Source organism: Diabrotica virgifera, chromosome 5 (genome assembly GCF_917563875.1).
Source record: "Diabrotica virgifera virgifera chromosome 5, PGI_DIABVI_V3a".
In the NCBI taxonomy this organism is placed as follows: Eukaryota; Metazoa; Arthropoda; class Insecta; order Coleoptera; family Chrysomelidae; genus Diabrotica; species Diabrotica virgifera.
The window spans coordinates 169,209,892-169,229,071 of NC_065447.1; the positions used below are offsets into that span (position 1 = coordinate 169,209,892).

Genomic DNA, 19,180 nt, shown 5'->3' on the forward strand with positions numbered 1-19,180 from the left:
AAAACTATGTATAGATTTTACGTTTCGCGGATATTTTATATCCGCGATAATTTTAATTAAATTTTTTTGCAAAATCTGGTTTTAGAAACATACACTAAAATATCAAAGATGAAAATAAAAACGCAATTAAAGATTAAAATAAAACGTATGCAAGTGCAACTTAATTGAATTTAATAACTTTAAAATTATGTTACAAACAATATTTTACCATACTAATAAGTAATTAATAAAAATTAATTAATTATTAAATTAAACAACCAATTTTAAAATCTACCCTAGAAATTTTTCTACCCTAGTAACTTTATTGTACCCAATTTTGTAAGTTAAATTGTATTTATGAGTAAGATCAGTTAATAACTTTTTAATTTACCTACATATTGAGAACGTATAAAGTATGCTTTGAAACAAATGAACGTTATAGAAGTATATTATTATAAAGTAAATAGTATCTATGTAGTCGTCAAAAAATCTGGTAATAATTTCTAATGGTTTCGCCCAAAACAAATGTCATATCCACCAATTGTTCGGATGAAAAATTAAAATTTAAAATATAAAAAACTGTTACAAAAATTTCAACTACAAAAGTATTACCTGCTATTGTGACACCATTTAATACTATGTATTTATATTAATAAATAATTTGGCTGATACATTTATTATTCATTTGTTTCAAAGCATACTTTATAATTATTATGTTCTCAAGATGTAAGTAAATTTAAAAGGTAGATTAAAAGTTTAACTGACCTTACTCGTAAATACAATATAACTAACAATTAATTTGGTACAGGAAAGTTACTGTGGTAGAAAAATTACTAGGGTAGATATGAAATTTGGTTGTTTATTTAATTTGGTAACTAATTTATACATTCATTAGTATGGTAAAATATTTTTTGTAAAATAATTTGTTATTAAGTCAATTGAATTGTACTAGTATACGATTTATTTTAATCTCTAATTACGTTTTTATTTTAATATTTGTTATTTTATTGTATGTTTCTAAAACCAGACTATAATTTTTTTTTTCAAAAACATTTTTAATAAAAATCCGCAAAAACGTAAAATCTATAGTTTTTTTAAATATCTACAAAACGAAACATTCTAGGTACATACAACCTTATACCAAAAGAAAGGTTGTAATATTTACTGCAAAAGGCAATACTAATATACAAGGAGTCCCATTTAAAAAAAATGAGAAAATTTTGTATTTGCAAATAGTGATCACACTGTATATTTTATGGCTATATGTCAAATATGTTAATTTATTTAAAAATAACAGTATACTAAAAAAACTTTGACATGTCATTTAAATTTTTATTACCTTGAAATCCTAATTCACACCCCTTTGAATATTACCATTTTTCTCAATAAAAGTGTACATATTTCGAAAATTGTTAACTTTAGGCCTATAATACCTTATATAAATTCTTAATATTTTTAAAAAATATATTTAAAAATGATTTAATATATAGGGTGTTCCATTTAAAAAAAAACACAACTTTGGTTCGTACCGTTGTTCTAACTCACCCTGTATAATTGAAAATAATTTTAGATTATAGACGGCTTCAATATACATTAATTTTGTTAAAAACATTTTTTTGTATATCCCATAATTTAGCTGTAATCAAAGAAAACCAGAGGTTTGGCGCACCCTGTACATGTAAGTGTCTAAAAATATGTCACTAAATTCGTAACAATATATTGAATTTCACCCGGTCTTTACAAGAGATTTCGTTTTCTTGACTTCACAGTGATATCAAAAACTAAAAAATCGTTAAAAATAAAAAACTCGACAGCCTTACCTAGATAAACTCATAAGCTAATAAAATCTTTTTGAATTTTTTATATCATTTGATTCAATGACGAGTTCTGACCTCCACCGCAAAATCCATTTTTTTGGAGGTGTTTGTAAAATTTTGCCACCATTGGCTTATGTTTCAATATTTTCCATTGCATTTTTTTAATATTCTTTGAATTGTTACTTTTGTATGTTTATTTAATTTAAAAATAAAATAGTTCTACCATACTTTCAAAAAGAAAAATCATATAAATGTGCTTGAAATGTTGCTCTCAAACCATCCCCCCCCCTCAATGCTTTATTCCAGGGATTCCCAAACTTATTCGTACTGTGACGCCCTTGGGACTTTGCTATTTTTTTGCGACGCCCCTCAACCCAACCCCCAATAATACTTACCAATTTTAGTACTAGCCTAGTAACAGGTTATTTATAATTTTTATAGAAATTAAGAAAGAAATCAAAACAGAGGCACAAAAATAAAAAGGGATATTTATTTATGTAACTGGCTGGTTAATGTGAGGGATGTGCTTGCTTTTTTGAGCATAGTTTATGAAACCGGGGCTCCAATTTGGAAATTGTCACTCTAATTTCTTTTTCTAATTTTATGTTTGACCTGTACTTGTTTTTAATTACTGCAACTGCAGAAAGCCCGTTTCGCACAAGTACGAAGTCGCAAATGGTAATAAAACCTTTAATGGAGCAGTGCTGATGGCATGATAATTATGAGAAACTGAGCTCCAAAATTCAAACAGGTCCTTGTCGTGTTGAAGCTTTAGGCTGGAATCACATGACAATTCTGTCAGTTGTTCTTCTTCCTCTGTTGAAAGTGTCGATGGTGTGAATGACTAGGCAGGGATCCTGTCTGACCCAGTCATATTGCTCCAGATTTTAGGGAAAACATTTCTCAGTGTTCGTTCAATGATAACATGTGTTGTGTAAACATATTTTTTAAAAAGGAACCGAGGATTTCTATCGATTTTTCTTGTAGAATACCTTGTAAAGCAGGAAAACAGTCAATTTCTTGATCTTCTTATTTTCTCTTGCATAAGAGCAACTTCTGAAACCCAGTAATTTTATCTGCCAACTGCAGAATATGAGTATTATTTCCCTCTAAATACTTATTAAGATCATTTAATTTGTTAAATATGTCACAGGGGTATGCTAATTTTATTATAAACTCTGAATTAATAAAGTTTTGCGCATCATTATGGGATTCTGTATGACATGTATATACATGTAAAATTTCATTTTTTTAATTCATATACACATGCGAGTACGTTGCCTTTGGACAGCCAACGAGAGTTGCAATAATAAATTGAAGAGGTGTGCTCGGCCTCCATTTCTTCACAATGTTTATGGAAAAGACCTGATTTCACGGGTCATGTTTTAATGTAGTTCACCACTTTAATAATGCTATCCATCACATCACTTAATTCAGCTGTAATGTTCTTTGCTGCTAAGGCCTCTCTATGAATGACACAATGTGTCCATTTTACACTTGGAGCCTTGGTTTTGATGAGAGCTTGTAGTCCTGCATACTATCCAGACAAATGTATATTTTCTGTATTAAAAGTCCGCGCTGACACGCGACGCCCCTGGGACAACGCCGCGACGCCCCAGGGCCTCGCGACGCACAGTTTGGGAAGCCCTGCTTTATTCTATAATTTTAACGATAGTCGCTGAAATATTTTCTTCAAAGTATTATGCCATTAGCTACATTTGTTTGTTCTGTACTTAATATTTGCCTATTTTACAGCTCATATACAGACAATTTTATTTAATGGTTGATTTTGTTTCAGTTATTCGTCAAGAGGAAAATACAATGGAAACTGTGAAAGAACATCTGAGAGTACATACTGTCAACAAACCTTACAAGTGTGAAATTTGTTTCAAGCAGTTTAATCGGGCAGGTACTTTAAGAAAACATCTGAGAGCACACACTGGAGAAAGACCTCACAAGTGTGAAATTTGTTTCAGGCAGTTTGATCAAGCAGGTACCTTGAAAAAACATCTGAGAGCACACACTGGAGAAAGACCTCATAAGTGTGAAATTTGTTTCAAGCAATTTGCTACAACATTTGCTTTGAAGAATCATGTACTACTACACACTGGAGAAAAGCCTCACAAGTGTGAAATTTGTTTTAAGCGATTCACCTTAGCAACTACTTTGAAAAACCATCTGAGAATACACACTGGAGAAAAGCCTCACCAATGTGAAATTTGTCTTAAGCAGTTTGTCAGAGCAAGTGTTTTGAAAGACCATCTGAAAATACACACTGGAGAAAGACCTCACAAGTGTGACGTTTGTTTTAAGGCGTTTGTTAAAGCAAGTGTTTTGAAAGATCATCTGAAAACACACACTGGAGAAAGACTTCACAAGTGTGAAATTTGTCTCAAGCAGTATACTTCAGCATTTGTTTTAAAAAGGCATTTGAAAATACATACCGGAGAACGGCCTCACAAGTGTGAAATTTGTTTTAAGCAATTCACCACAGAAAATACTTTGAAACTCCATCTGAAAATACACACTAGATATGGAGATAGACCTCACAAGTGTGAAATTTGTTTAAAACAATTTATTGAATCAAGTAGTTTGAAAAAACATTTGAGAGTTCACACTGGAGAAAAACCGTACAAGTGTGAAATTTGTTTAAAACAGTTTAGTGAATCAGGTAGTTTGAAAAAACATTTGAGAGTGCATATCGGAGAAAGGCCCCACAAGTGTGAAATTTGTTTCAAGAGGTTTACAGAAAGACACGATTTGCAAGTACATTTTAGATCACATACTGGAGAAAAGCCTTACAAGTGTGAAATATGTTTAAAACGGTTTAGTGAATCAGGTAGTTTGAAAAAACATTTGAAAGTGCATATCGGAGAAAGACCTCACAAGTGTGAAATTTGTTTCAAGGGGTTTATAGAAAGACGCGATTTGAAAGTACATTTTAGATCACATACTGGAGAAAAGCCTCACAAGTGTGAAGTTTGTTTAAAACAGTTTAGGGGACAAAGTAATTTGAGAAAACATTTGAAAATACACACTGGAGAAAGACCTCACAAGTGTGACATTTGTTTCAAGGGGTTTATGGAAAGACGCGATTTGAAAGTACATTTTAGATCACATACTGGAGAAAAGCCTCACAAGTGTGAAATTTGTTTTAAGCGATTCACCTTAGCAACATCTTTGAAAAACCATCTGAGAATACACACTGGAGAAAAGCCTCACAAGTGTGAAAGTGGTTTTACACAAAGATTTGATTTGAAATCACATACTGGAGAAATGCCTCACACGTGTGAAATTTGTTTAAAACAGTTTAGTGGACCAAATAATTTGAAAAACCATTTAAGAATACATACTGGTGAAAGACCTCACAAGTGTGAAATTTGTTTCAAGCAGTTTACTCAGGCAGGTATTTTGAAAAAACATATGAGAATACACACAGGAGAAAGACCTCACAAATGTGAAATTTGTTTCAAGCAATTTACTACAACATTTGCTTTGACAAACCATGTGAGAATACACACTGGAGAAAAGCCTCACAAGTGTGAAATTTGTTTTAAGCAATTCACCTTAGAAACTACTTTGAAAAACCATCTGAGAATACACACTGGAGAAAAGCCTCACAAGTGTGAAATCTGTTTTAAGCAGTTTGTCAGAGCAAGTGTTTTGAAAGACCATCTGAAAATACACACTGGAGAAAGACCTCATAAGTGTGAAATTTGTTTTAAGCAGTTTATTAGAGAAAGTGTTTTGAAAGACCATCTGAGAATACACTCTGGAGAAAAGCCTCACGATTGTGAAATTTGTTTCAAGCAGTTTAGTACAGCATTTGTTTTAAAAAGGCATTTGAGAATACATACTGGAGGAACGACGTCACAAGTCTGAAATTTGTTTTAAGCATTTCACCGCAGCAAATAATTTGAGAATCCATCTGAGAATACACACGAGAGAGAGAGAGAGAGAGAGAGATCTCACAAGTGTCAAATTTGTTAGTTTAGTGGACCAAGTAATTTGGAAAAACATTTGAGAATACATTCAGTCCGTACTATATACAGTCGGAAAAATGAAAGAATACGATCACATCAATCACATATTTTGTATTTACTGTTTTTTCCATAAATAACAAACGAGAGAGATAGATTATTAATAATCTGAATAATATTATGTGATTGATGTGATTGTTCATGGGTATTCTTTCATTTTCCGACTGTAGATACCTTAGAATATAAAATAAACCAGGAAGGAGTACAATGCGAAATGAGCCAGAAAGGAGGTTGCAAATGGCGATCAGCTGTCAGATTTGCTTTCTATCTCCAGTGACGTTCCTTTGAAAGAGGGAAGAAAAGAAATTCTTAACGATTTTATTACATCTTTGATGTTAAACAAACAGCTATAGATCAAGAGAAAATACGTATTAATATAATATTTTGTTGAAAAGTCAGTTAAATAACATTTTATTATACTAATAACTTCAGCTGATTCAATACACAAATACCTTCTACCTCGTTAACAAAAACTTGTGAGTCATCCACAGACGTTCACCATGGCCGATTCCGCTAGAAATTTAAGGTGTTGTTGATATATATGACAGACTCCTTCCTATTTATTTTATATTCTAAGGTAGATACCGTTGCACGTCAGTATCTACGTCAGAGATCTAAGTTAACATTGTTGCCCAATTTCAAAAAATTCTTGAATTCATTTTAAATGAAATATATCACATAATTATTGCAAAGTGGATTATACAACAAAATAAATTAATATTCAATGTAACTAAACAAAAACATTATAAATAGTACACAAGACTTAAGTTATAATCTTACGTTAAAATAAATAATAAAAACAATACTTCTACAAATCGGAAGTGTCAATACCGCATCTGTCAAATAAATGTTACCAGTTTATGCCAAAATGTCACCTTTATTCGATTGCAGTTAGAGTGTAATCCGAACAAGTGTGCTTTATAAAAACGCTGTTCAAATGCTGTTGAAAGATTTGGGACTTTTTTACAACCAAATGACCACGATGCTGTTACCTTAGCTGGCTGCATAGAAAAAAGTTGCGTGTTATCAAGTACCGATAAATTCATTTGTCAAAGCTATGACGGAGCAAGTGTTATGAGTGGCGTTCATGGTGGTGTGCAAAAACCAGAGATATGTAAAGAAAATAGATCAGGCTAGTCATATGCCACTCAATGCATCGGGGTGTAACGCCGATATCAAGTAGGTGGTCTAGCTATCTTTGTCTGTCGTGCGAGTGTGAGCGAATCTACCAAGAGGTGGGAATAACGGAACGACAGTGACACACAGGCGGCGGCGGCCATGATATGCTAGAGAGAAAAAGCTAAGCGCCGGTAGAGAGAGATAGATAGACCACCGACCCGAACTGTTCCGCGTTACGCTATTTTTCGAACTGGCCTAATCTATTCTGTTATATCTATGGCAAAAACTCATTAAAGACAAATATAGATATGCCAATTATATACATTGTTATGCGCATCAGTTAAATTTGTTAATGTCTCAGGCAACAAGCATAAATACTAATGTGCGCATATTTTTTGCTGATTTGAGAGACACTACTATTTTTTTTTTCAAAGTCACCTTGGAGAGTTGCCATATTAGATGAAGTTGTGGGAAATAGGGTTCCGTCAGCATCTACTACAAGATGGAATTTTAAAATTAGAACGGTGAACATGGTATGTGCAAATAGAGAAACCCCAATAGAGTATGGAAAGAATACTATCAACATCTAGGCAATCTGATACTATAACAAAAGCAGGTGCACTTTTGAGGTTACTGAATGATGTTAAATTTGTATTTTTGTTGAAAGTTTTTCATCGTCTGATGCCCCAGGTTGACATCTTATATTCATAAATACAAAAAACCGCTACTGATTCCGTAACCGTAAAACGATGCTTAACTGAATTTGAAAAAAATATTCAAAAAGAAAGTGATAATACTCACACCATAACAGAAACCTAGTTGGAAACATTGACGATAGTCAATCTAGGAGACGGAAGAAAAATGACAGAATTTCTTGACTAAACACTCGCGAACTCAATCGACTATAGGTGGCAGTGCAGTTGCATGAAAATGGCCGATGTAATTGGGATAACGTATTTTTCTATAATTAATATTGTTATTGATGTAATTAATTAATATAAATAAATTATTAATTAAATGAACACATCCGACAATCTTTCAAACGACGTTCATACATAGATTAACGGATGATTGGTTTATATTTTCATCCCAATTCCTCTAGTTCCAAATAAGCGGCAGCACCCTCGCTTGAGCTCGCGATATGCTATCTGAGATTAAAAGAAGGTTTTTATTTACAGGACATTTAGAAGTAGCAAAATTATTTTCGGTGGAAAATTTTGAACTATACAGCTCAAATTTTCCTACGTTGGTATTGAAATCGGCAATTGCCAATTATCCATTTTTAAACAAAAACAAATTGAGGACTGAATTGGAAATTATAGAAGATCCGATTTTAAAGAAATTTCCGGGGCAGTTGACTTGCTTAAATTTTTTACTGAAAATAATTTGCAGAAAGATTTTTCTCAGAAATGAAAATGACAAGCACAGAAGCAGAACGATGTTTCTCTACATTGAAACGCATCAAAACTTTCCTTAGAAGTACTATGTGCTAGGATCGACTCACTGCTCTAGCAATGTTGTCAATTGAAAAAAAAAGATTCAAGAAATTCCAAATGTTAATGAATTGGTTATTGAAGAATTCATCTAAAAAAACAGTCGACTTGATTTTCAATGCAAAACTTGCTTGTAACATTTAAAAAATAAATTATAATTTTAAGTTAATAAAATTCAATATTTCGTCGCCTCAAAGCAACAGTATGATATGTAAAAAATGACTTTTGTGATATCCAGATATCCATGTCAAATGATTCGAAATAAACACTTCTGTTGATAACTAAAAAGTTCTAGATAATTAAAAAGTGAAATAGTTTTTTCATAATTTTACATATCGTGTAGCTTAATTCCCTTTAACCCAAATGTTATAATGCAACACTAAGACAACATACATATCATACAGTTATATTTTGTCATTTACCCATTTTGGTCACAAATAATAATGCAACACTAAGTTATCTTACGCACATATATATCCTACCTGTGTTGCCATGTAGTTATTGCTTAATTGCAAATATGTCTTTGTTTATATTATCCGGCTTGCGGTCACAATATAATATTTTCAGTAATCTTACACAACAGTTATTATTACATTTATGTTAAAATGTGTATGTTAAGACTAAAAATGAATAATTCAGCCAACTTAAGTTGTATCTAGAAGAAGCCAGTATTTAGTGTATTTAGCGAAGAAAAATGATACTGATTCTGATTTACTATCTGGGATTTATCAAGCACAGAAAAAAGGTAAGTTAAATTATTAATACATACCTACATGATAAATTCCACTTTAGAAATTTCGCACTGATTTAAGAAAATGCAATATGCTTTTACTTTCACAGCTTTCAGCATCCGCTAGATTCATTTTTTATTTTATTTTGTTTATTATTTTTATTGTTACATTCTTAAATTTTTGGAAAAAAAGTACTTTGTATTGGAAGGTGTAAAATTTTAAACAAAACTTCAGTGAAATATATATAACAAAAATTTACGGACATCGTTAAAAATAGATTATCTTATTTTAGGGCAACAGTAGGACAAGTAACTTTTTCCCCAATTATTTTTCACTTTTTTGGGAATTAATATAACCTGTTATGTGACACCTGTAAAGTTAGGTACTCAAACAAAATTCCATGTAAATATTCGAATATAAAAAAGGTACTAAGAACTGAAGTTTCGTAAAATTTTCAATTGTGTTTTTCTCGAAACTATTAGATTATTTTACATATCTTACTGTTGCTTTGATACGAAGATTTATTGTAATTTCTTAATTAGCTCTCAAATAGGGGGCTCAAGCGGAGGCCTTCGGTGTTATATATTTTTATATATTTTAAATCTAATATGTTCGCCCCAAGTATATCATGCAGGGCGGACCTCGCTGCAGCTGAGGATAGGGTATCCCCTCTGGGTGAGCCCCAAGAATTAATGCATAAAGCCATTACGAATGAAAAAATGTTTGACTTTTGATCATTGGAGTTGTCACTGAAACGATGAAGCTAAGGAAGAAAGAGAGCAAGGAGACTCCAACAAAGATAATCCGTTCAAAGATAATCCGTGTCGTTCCGCGCCGACCGGGGTGGGTAGCCAATATACAACCTCCCACTTGGGGCAGAGTCCTTTAACATAAAACAATTTTTAATCCTAGTGTTAGTAAATATTAAGGCGGCGCCAGACATGCGGTATTTGGCAAATACTGAACAAGTGCTCGCTATTTGCCTATTAGTGTGGAGGGGTTGCTTGCTATTTGGCATTGACCAATTTTAGTGCTTGTCGAATATTTGTTGTGATCCCGTACGTTTTCGGTCTTTTCAACACTTCAAAGTAAACAAATATTCGCCGTTTGAATATTTTTATTCTCATTTACATATTCGTGCAAGCATAAGCAAGTTTTTAAATGTTGTCGGTCTTTTCAACACTTCAAAGTAAACAAATATTCGCCGTTTGAATATTTTTATTCTCATTTACATATTCGTGCAAGCATAAGCAAGTTTTTAAATGTTGAGTTAAAGTTTATATCTAATTTAATTTATTTAATCGTTTATTAAAATATTTTGTGCTTCACTTTTCTGAGCTTCACCGATGAGGCATAAGGATGCTGAAATAGCTATATGGAGATGGTTGTTCAACTCTGAATCAAATATAAACAAAACCTCCCTTGATCTTTTTTATCTTTTTAAAATATTTTAGTTATTGCTTCAGAATGTAGAAAATACTGAAAATAGTAAATATAGAGTAGGAGTAGACCAATGAAAGTATTTTAATATTTTTGGATTTAAATGAAAATGAACCTATAATATGGAATGAGATTTTTTTAAATCATAAAAATCGAAATGATGTTTATGATGCATGATATACTGTGGCATAGCCAAGCCATTAAGTTGAAACTTGGCAACATCTAATGGTAGACCGGTTAAGTCTGTCAGTTCCAGTGGTCAGTTCTCATTTTTTTGTATACAATATTCACCATATTTACACAGAAACTTAAAAATTTTACAAAAAAATAATGTGTTTGTACTTTTTACGCACGTAAGAAGTTATACTTCTAAATATGATTTCAATGAAATAAATATACTTTCTGACAGTTTATTTGTATTTTATTTAAATATTAAATTAATTTTTACTTACTACTTTCCAAAAATGTTTATTAAAACAATACCAAAAATGAAAAAAAGATTAGAAAACACCAGGATTTTAACCGGGGACCTCTTGATCTCCAGCCCAACGCTCTACCACTGAGCTAAACCATTTTGTTTATACAGGCTACAAGATTTCTCAGACATATAGTGACAAACATACGAAGTGAATTATAAAATACTTTTAATATACTTATACGTGACAAACATACGAAGTGAATTATAAAATACTTTTAATATACTTATAATCTTATTCCCGAGGTAGACAAGTCCAAATACACAAAAATTATAATAATAGTTATTTATGATATAAATGTTAAAAGCACAATTTTAAGGCACGTATGTGAAAGATTCGCTTTGCTCATTCTGCAATTCACATGAGTGCCTTAAAAATGAACTTTTTAACACCTATATCATACAATATTTTTTTTACAAACGTCATATATCAACAAATATAATTTATTCATTCTCAATTACAGGACAATACCTACAAAAACTTTTAGTTGAACTTGACTGACATTCCATTTTTATATTTTTCTTGACATTACATCAAAACTGCCAATACGTAAATCATAAATTCAAACTATAGAATAACATCTACTTTTATTTTTGTATATTCTAACAAATTTTAATAGTTTTTTTCTATAAACGTGTTAAAAATGCAATAATACAGTTTAAATTAAATGTTTAAAAATCTTGTTTCTACGACCGTTTAATAATATGCTCATTATTCGCTATTTTTGAATAGATAATTGTCATGAGGCTGAATAGCTCATAAATGTAAAGTCCTGTGATCATAGATCACTTGAAGTGATTGTTGACAGACGATGACACAGGACAAGGACACGAGGCCTCATGGCAGGGGTTAGGTCAAGCAAGGACAATAGAGCAATGACTTTGAATTATAAAATATAATTATTGAATAAAGTACTATAACAATTCACAAGACCTTAAACATTATTACATGGCGCAGTCTAGTGGAAAATAAACCAAAATCATGGAAGTGAGGTTACCAAATACATTGTCATTTGAAGGAAATGTGGCCGAAAATTTTAAAAGATTCAGACAAAGTTTTGAAATATATCTGATGGCCTCTGGAAAAAGTGGTAAAAGTGATGACGTTAAGGTAGCAATTTTACTCAATCTAATTGGAGAAGAAGGCATTGAAATCTATAACACTTTGGAATTAACGGAGGCCCAAAAAGGCAAGCTAGCAGATGTATTGGAAGCATTTGAGTCTTATGTCACGCCTAGAAAAAACGTGGTCTATGAAAGATATGTGTTTTACAACCGCATTCAAGAAGAAAGAGAGCCGTTTGACCACTTTTTAACAGATTTAAAAAACAAAGTAAAAAATTGTGAGTTTGGAGCAGAAGCATCTTCAATGGTAAGAGATAGAATAGTATTAGGCACTAATAGTAAGGATGCACAACAAAACATGTTAAAGACCATTAATTTAGATCTGGCTAAAGCTATTGAAATATGTAAAATGCATGAAATATCCCAAGCTCAAATAAAAGAAGTTCAGAACAGCTTGGAGAAGGTTAAAATTGAATCAATTGGGAGTAAAGCCAAGCAGGGGCAAAATTCAGTCCAAACATTCAGGAGTGCAAATTCTAGAGATGAATATAGCTGCAGAAACTGTGGGAGAGTCCATGGGCCAAGGAGGTGTCCAGCATATGGAAAAAAGTGCAGAAAGTGCGGTAAAAATAACCATTTCGATAAAGTGTGTTATCATAGCAGGTTAGTGAGAGAAGTACAAGTGGAAGAAAGTGAAAATAACGAGGTAGGTGATTTTATGATATCATCAATCACTGTTAATGAAATCAAGAATAAAAATAATAAAGACTGGATCGAAAATTTAAAAATTAGTAATGTTGATATACCTTTTAAAATAGATACAGGGGCACAGGTTAATATTTTGCCTAATGGTTTTGTTCAAAAAGTTTGCAAAATTAATGATTTAAAAGAAACTAAAGTCATACTTGAAACATATGGTGGTTTTAAGGTCGTTCCTATTGGTACAATAAAACTTGTCTGTAAATATAAAAATATTGATTATTTATTAGAATTTGTTGTAGTTAAAGATAGCCTTACACCAATTTTAGGGTTAAAATCATGCTTAGATTTAGATTTGATACGAAGAGTAGATAACATAGATTTAAACATAACAAAAAGTGCCTTTATTAAACAAAATAGTGATGTATTCATTGGATTAGGCAAATGTCCTCAAAAATGTAAACTAAAACTTAAAGATAATTGTGTTCCTGTAGCTAAACCACCACGAAGGGTCCCTTTAGCCATTAAAAAAAGATTAGAAAACACACTTTTAGATTTAGAAAAACGTGGCATCATATCTAAATGTGAGGGTCCTACTGAGTGGTTGAGCAATTTAGTTATCGTTGAAAAGCCTGATAAAACGTTAAGAATCTGTTTGGATCCTAAAGATTTAAACCAAGCGCTTGAAAAGGAATATTGCTTAATACCTACTATTGAAGAGATATGCAATAAGTTAAAAAACAAATGCTATTTTTCTGTTTTAGACTTTAAAGAGGGATTCTATCAAGTTCAGCTAGATGAGGAGTCCAGTAGAGTTTGTGCATTTGGAACTCCCTTTGGAATTTGGAAATTTGATAGACTTCCATTTGGACTAAATATTGCCCCCGAATTTTTTCAAAGAATTAACTTAGAGAATTTTGGTGATATTGAGGGCTGTCTTATATATTTTGATGATCTTTTGATATTTGCTGATAGTCTTAAAGAACATGATAGAATCCTTAATGAAGTATTGGAACGTGCTAGAAATATTGGGGTAAAATTTAATTCTAATAAGATACAATATAGAATGTCTGAAGTAAAATATTTGGGAAATACATTTGATAAAAATGGTATGAGACCTGACTTAGATAAAATAAAAGCTATTATTAATTTAAAAGAACCCAATAATAAAAAAGAGTTACAAAAAATATTGGGTATGATCAATTATCATCGCAGTTTTATACCAAACTTATCGGATGTATCAGCCCCATTAAGAGAATTGTTAAAAAAGAATACACTTTGGGTGTGGACTAAAAGTCACACAGACGCATTAAATTTAATAAAAAAGTTAATTTGCTCACCACCAGTTCTTGCAAATTTTGATGAAAATAAGTCAATAATAATTCAAACAGATTCAAGTCAAAATGGCGTGGGATGTGTATTACTGCAGAATCATAAACCGGTATCTTTTGCTTCTAGGTCTTTAACTGATTGTGAAACTAGATTTAGCCAGATTGAAAAGGAACTAAATGCAATCCTATTTTCTTGTACTAAATTTCATAATTATATTTATGGTAGAGAAGTTAAGGTATTCACAGATCATAAGCCATTGATTTCGATAATGAAGAAAGGCATAGCTGAAGTAGATTCTCCTAGACTACAACGTATGAAGGTAAAATTATTAAAATATGACTTAACTGTGGAATATATGCCAGGCAAGGAAATGCTAATAGCTGATTTGTTATCTCGTAATTTTGTGAAGGAAAAGGTAGAGGATGATGCTTTTGTAACAGAAATAGTGCATACAATAAATATAACAGATGAAAGGAGAGAGGAATTTATAGCTGAAACTAAACAGGATAAAAAACTTCAATTGATCAAAGATTTTTGTGAAAAAGGGTGGCCGTCATGCTCTTCGAGGGTACCTTATGTAGTAAAAGATTATTTTAGTATTAGGCATGACATCTACATATTGAATGATTTGATATTTTATATGGACAGAGTTATAGTTCCGGATTCTTTAAGGCCTAGGATGTTAAAGTTTCTTCATGAAACACACTTTGGAGTTACAAAGACACAGCAAAGAGCAAGGCAAGTGTTGTTCTGGCCAAATATGAATAAGGACATAGTGGATTTGGTTAGAAATTGTGTTGATTGTGAGAAATATCACAGAAGTAATGTTAAAGAGCCATTAATACTAAGAGAAATTCCAGAACTTCCATTTCAAATGCTAGCGGCTGATATTTGTGAGTTCGGAGGAGCATCTTATTTAATTGTAATGGATTATCTCACAAAGTGGATTGAAATTGTTCTGTTGCCGTCCAAAACATCCCAGTCAATAATAAAATCATTTAAGACCATGTTTGCCACTCATGGGATTCCTTTGGAAATTGTATCTGACAATATGCCTTTTGGCTCTAAGGAATGTAGAGAATTCTCTAGAGAATGGAATTTTAAATTTGTGACATCTAGCCCTAGATATCCTAGATCAAATGGGCAGGCGGAACGAGCTGTTCAGATAGCTAAAAATATTCTCAGAAAGTGTGGTGATCTTCAGTTAGCTTTATTAGAATATAGGAACACACCACTGTTAGGATCAGACAAGTCCCCAGCACAACTCTTGAATAGTCGTAGACTTAGAAGCAAACTTCCAGTCTTACATGAAAAATATTTACCAGAACAAGTAGACCTAACAAGTGAAAAGAATAAATTGGATGACAAAAGAAAATTGTACAAGCACTACTATGATAGAAATACAGCTGCAAGAGAAGAATTAAGTGAAGGCGATAACGTTGTTATAAGGGAAGATGGGCAATGGAAACCTGCTGTGGTCAGGCAATGTTTACAAGAGCCAAGATCATATGTTATTGAGAAAGAAAATGGAACATTGGTAAGAAGAAATAAATATCACTTGAGACCATCTAGTAATACGCCTAAACATCACATTAAATTAGAAGATGATCTTGATGATAATCAGAGTAACAAACCTTCAACATCAATGGCCTGTGAGAGTGAAGTACCGAATCAGTTTCCTACCAGAGGTAAAAGAGTAATTAAACCCCCAACTCGATATAATGATTTCGAGATGTACTAGTTTTGTAATCACTTAATATTATTGTTAGTCGTAGGTAGTATTAGTATTTTATAATATTTTATTCTGAGTTTATTGTTGTAAGTTCTCTGCTTTATAGGAAGGGAAAGATGTCATGAGGCTGAATAGCTCATAAATGTAAAGTCCTGTGATCATAGATCACTTGAAGTGATTGTTGACAGACGATGACACAGGACAAGGACACGAGGCCTCATGGCAGGGGTTAGGTCAAGCAAGGACAATAGAGCAATGACTTTGAATTATAAAATATAATTATTGAATAAAGTACTATAACAATTCACAAGACCTTAAACATTATTACAATAATAACACCCATTACTTTACCCGTTCAACGGCGGTTCAACTGGCGAATGTCACTTTTAATATTATGGTAGGGGAGCCCAAGCGGGGATTTTTGCAGTCACTCGAGCGCGTCAGATTAGCATATGGTGAGAAACCTGGTACCCTGCAGATGTACCTCTACCATATATTGGCTCTTAACACAGGGGAGTTCGTTAAGGGGGGCCCGAAAAAAAAAATCTATCCTTAAAAAAACTCGAAATTGTCAGATTAAGATAAGGTAAGTTAAGTACATGCAAAAGAGTGTATATTTCAAAAATCTGACGATTTGAGCCGGGCGTAAGGAAATGGGTGAGCCCCAAAGTTTCACAAGAAAAAACCGAATATTTCGCGAAATGAAGGACAGATCGAAAAACTAAAAAATATGGGCTCAATATTTTGTAAAAATCTATCGAATGATACCAAACACGACTTCTCACGGAGAGGGGTGGGGGGTAAATTTAATATTTTAAATACGAATCCCGTGATATTTCGCGAAATGAACATCAGATCGAAAAACTGTAAAATACACTTATTCAATATTTTTGAAAAATCTATCGAAAGGGCACCAAACACGACCCCCCGTGGATGTGGGGTGGGGGTTACTTTAAAATCTTAAATAGGAACCCTCACTTTTTATTGCAGATTTGGATTCCTTACGTAAAAATAAGTGACTTTTATTCGAAACATTTTTTCGAATTATGGATAGATGTCGCTATAATCGGAAAAAACGATTGTTGGAAATGGAAAATTAAATTAAAAAATGGCAAGCGCCCACTAAAATGGAAAACTTTACTTAACTTTTTTTGGTTTTAGGACCTACTGTTTACAACCCAATAGGTCGCCAAAGCGCTCGAGTGACTGCACATTTAGCATACTTTGCTCCCCTACCATTAGTCTTATATAAACTGCAAATAAAATTAATTACTTAAACTTGTTTATTTAACACAATAATTATTGTAATATCTATATCAATAATTAACTTCGAAAAATGTTTAAAGGATTTTTAACTGTAACAATGCATTAGTATAATTTTTACTTTTTTACTTTGTTTACTATTATGAATTTTGACGTTTACCACCCACATAACAATTTCATGTTCTTAGTAGATTCATAGAACATACTTTTCAGAAAAAGTATATACTGAGAATGTGCGTAATTACCATTGCGAATGTGCAGAGCAGATACTGAGTATATACTACATTACAGTACTTAAACGTTCTATGTATATACTTAGAATGTACTACCGCACTTCTTTTCAGTATATACCAAGAATGTTCTTTTTAGAACATTCCAAGGACATGCTATAAACCTTCTATGTGTATACTTAGAACATACTACCGCACATCTTTTTAGTTTATACCAAGAAGGTACTTTTTAGAATATTCCAAGGAAGTGCTATAAACCTTCTATTTATATACTAAGAACGTACTACCGCACATCTTTGTATGGGAAGAATATTATATTTTTAAGAATATTCTAAGAAAGTGCTATCAAGTGCTATATTGCTTAGAAGTATGTTTTCAGCATCACCTAATCTCATCTTAGGTTCTACTGGTTCTACCAAATATCTATTTACATATTTTAATTGCAAATGAGAATGTAGTTAGTACCTACATTCTACAAGATTACTTAAAAAGTAAGTACATATTTATAAATTTTAGTTATTTATATAAATCATTATATATAATATTTAGCTAAACTAAACTATGCATAATAAGTAACTAAAATTTATATAATACTTATATGTACTTACCTATTTAAGTAATATTGAGTTATCAAAATAGATTATATATGTATTTTGAAGCACCGCAAACAAAATAAACAGATTATGTATGTTCTTTAGTCCTAGTACTACATCATTCGCCTTCATCCTTAACACTGCATAGTATAGATCCATAGATGATACAAATAATGAAATAATGCCTGTTTTCTTTTTCATATCGGTACATTCAGGTAAGAATAGAAATGGTCAGAATATGGGGGGGGGGGGGGGGGTTATGAATGTATTGTGGAATAAAATAACAAAATCGGTGGTCAGTGTTGCCAAACGGAGAGAAATTTCCCTTTTTGCGGGAATTTTCAACATAAACGGTGATAAAGGGAAAAAGTTAACTCAAAAGGGAATTATTGTTCCAGTCCAAATTGTAAAATATTAAGAAAAAATCAAAATATTTGAAAATAATTCAACATATCTTCTCAGATTTTGTAAACAGGAGGGAAGTTTTTTTTATAAAAGTGGGAATTTTTAAGGTAAGTTGACGGAAAAAGCTTACTCGACGGTTGGCAACGCCAAATCCTTTGGTTGCTTTGGTTGTGCAGTTTGGCACGTTTTGGTTCTGCGAAATGGTCTATTGAATTGAATGTACCTAAATTCAAATTCCAAGGATGTAAAAATACTAATGATTCATGATAAACTCGAAATGGTAAAGTCATTTTAATTATGAAAACGAATTTTTAATAGTATCTATGTAAACGTTAATACAATTAATGTTTAAACTTTTTTACCCTACAAAAATTTTGAAATGAAATTCGTCCAATACTACCTACATACATAAATTTTATTAATTATGTATTCTAAAAAATAACGAAGTTGATAATATGTAAGGCTAATATTATACTTCCTATACATACAAATTATTTTTAAGATATTTTAAAAGTATCTACTTATAAGTATGTGTTAAGAATGTACTTATAAGTATGTGTTAAGAATATTCGATAAAGGTATATTCTAAGAATAAACTTTTACGAATATTCCGAGATCCTACGTACACGAATATACTTAGTATATTCGGTACGAGAATATACTTTGAAGTATATACAAAGAACATGAAATTTAGAATGTTTTTTAAGGTAGATGCTATGCTTGTACTACACATATACTAAAAAGAATATACTCCGACGAATGTTGGT

General features: G+C 31.9%; 1 protein-coding gene across 2 annotated transcripts in view; it reads left to right on the top strand.

Moving 5' to 3' along the window:
• Positions 1–7,977, top strand: part of LOC126884547 (zinc finger protein 271-like) — a 29,193-nt gene extending 21,216 nt beyond the window's left edge. For both annotated transcript variants that reach the window (XM_050650503.1, XM_050650504.1), the window contains one exon: positions 3,595–7,977. In XM_050650503.1, the coding sequence (XP_050506460.1) occupies positions 3,595–5,678 (2,084 nt within the window). In that variant the 3' untranslated portion in view covers positions 5,679–7,977. The remainder of the gene's footprint in view (positions 1–3,594) is intronic.
• The last annotated feature ends 11,203 nt before the right edge of the window (positions 7,978–19,180 follow it).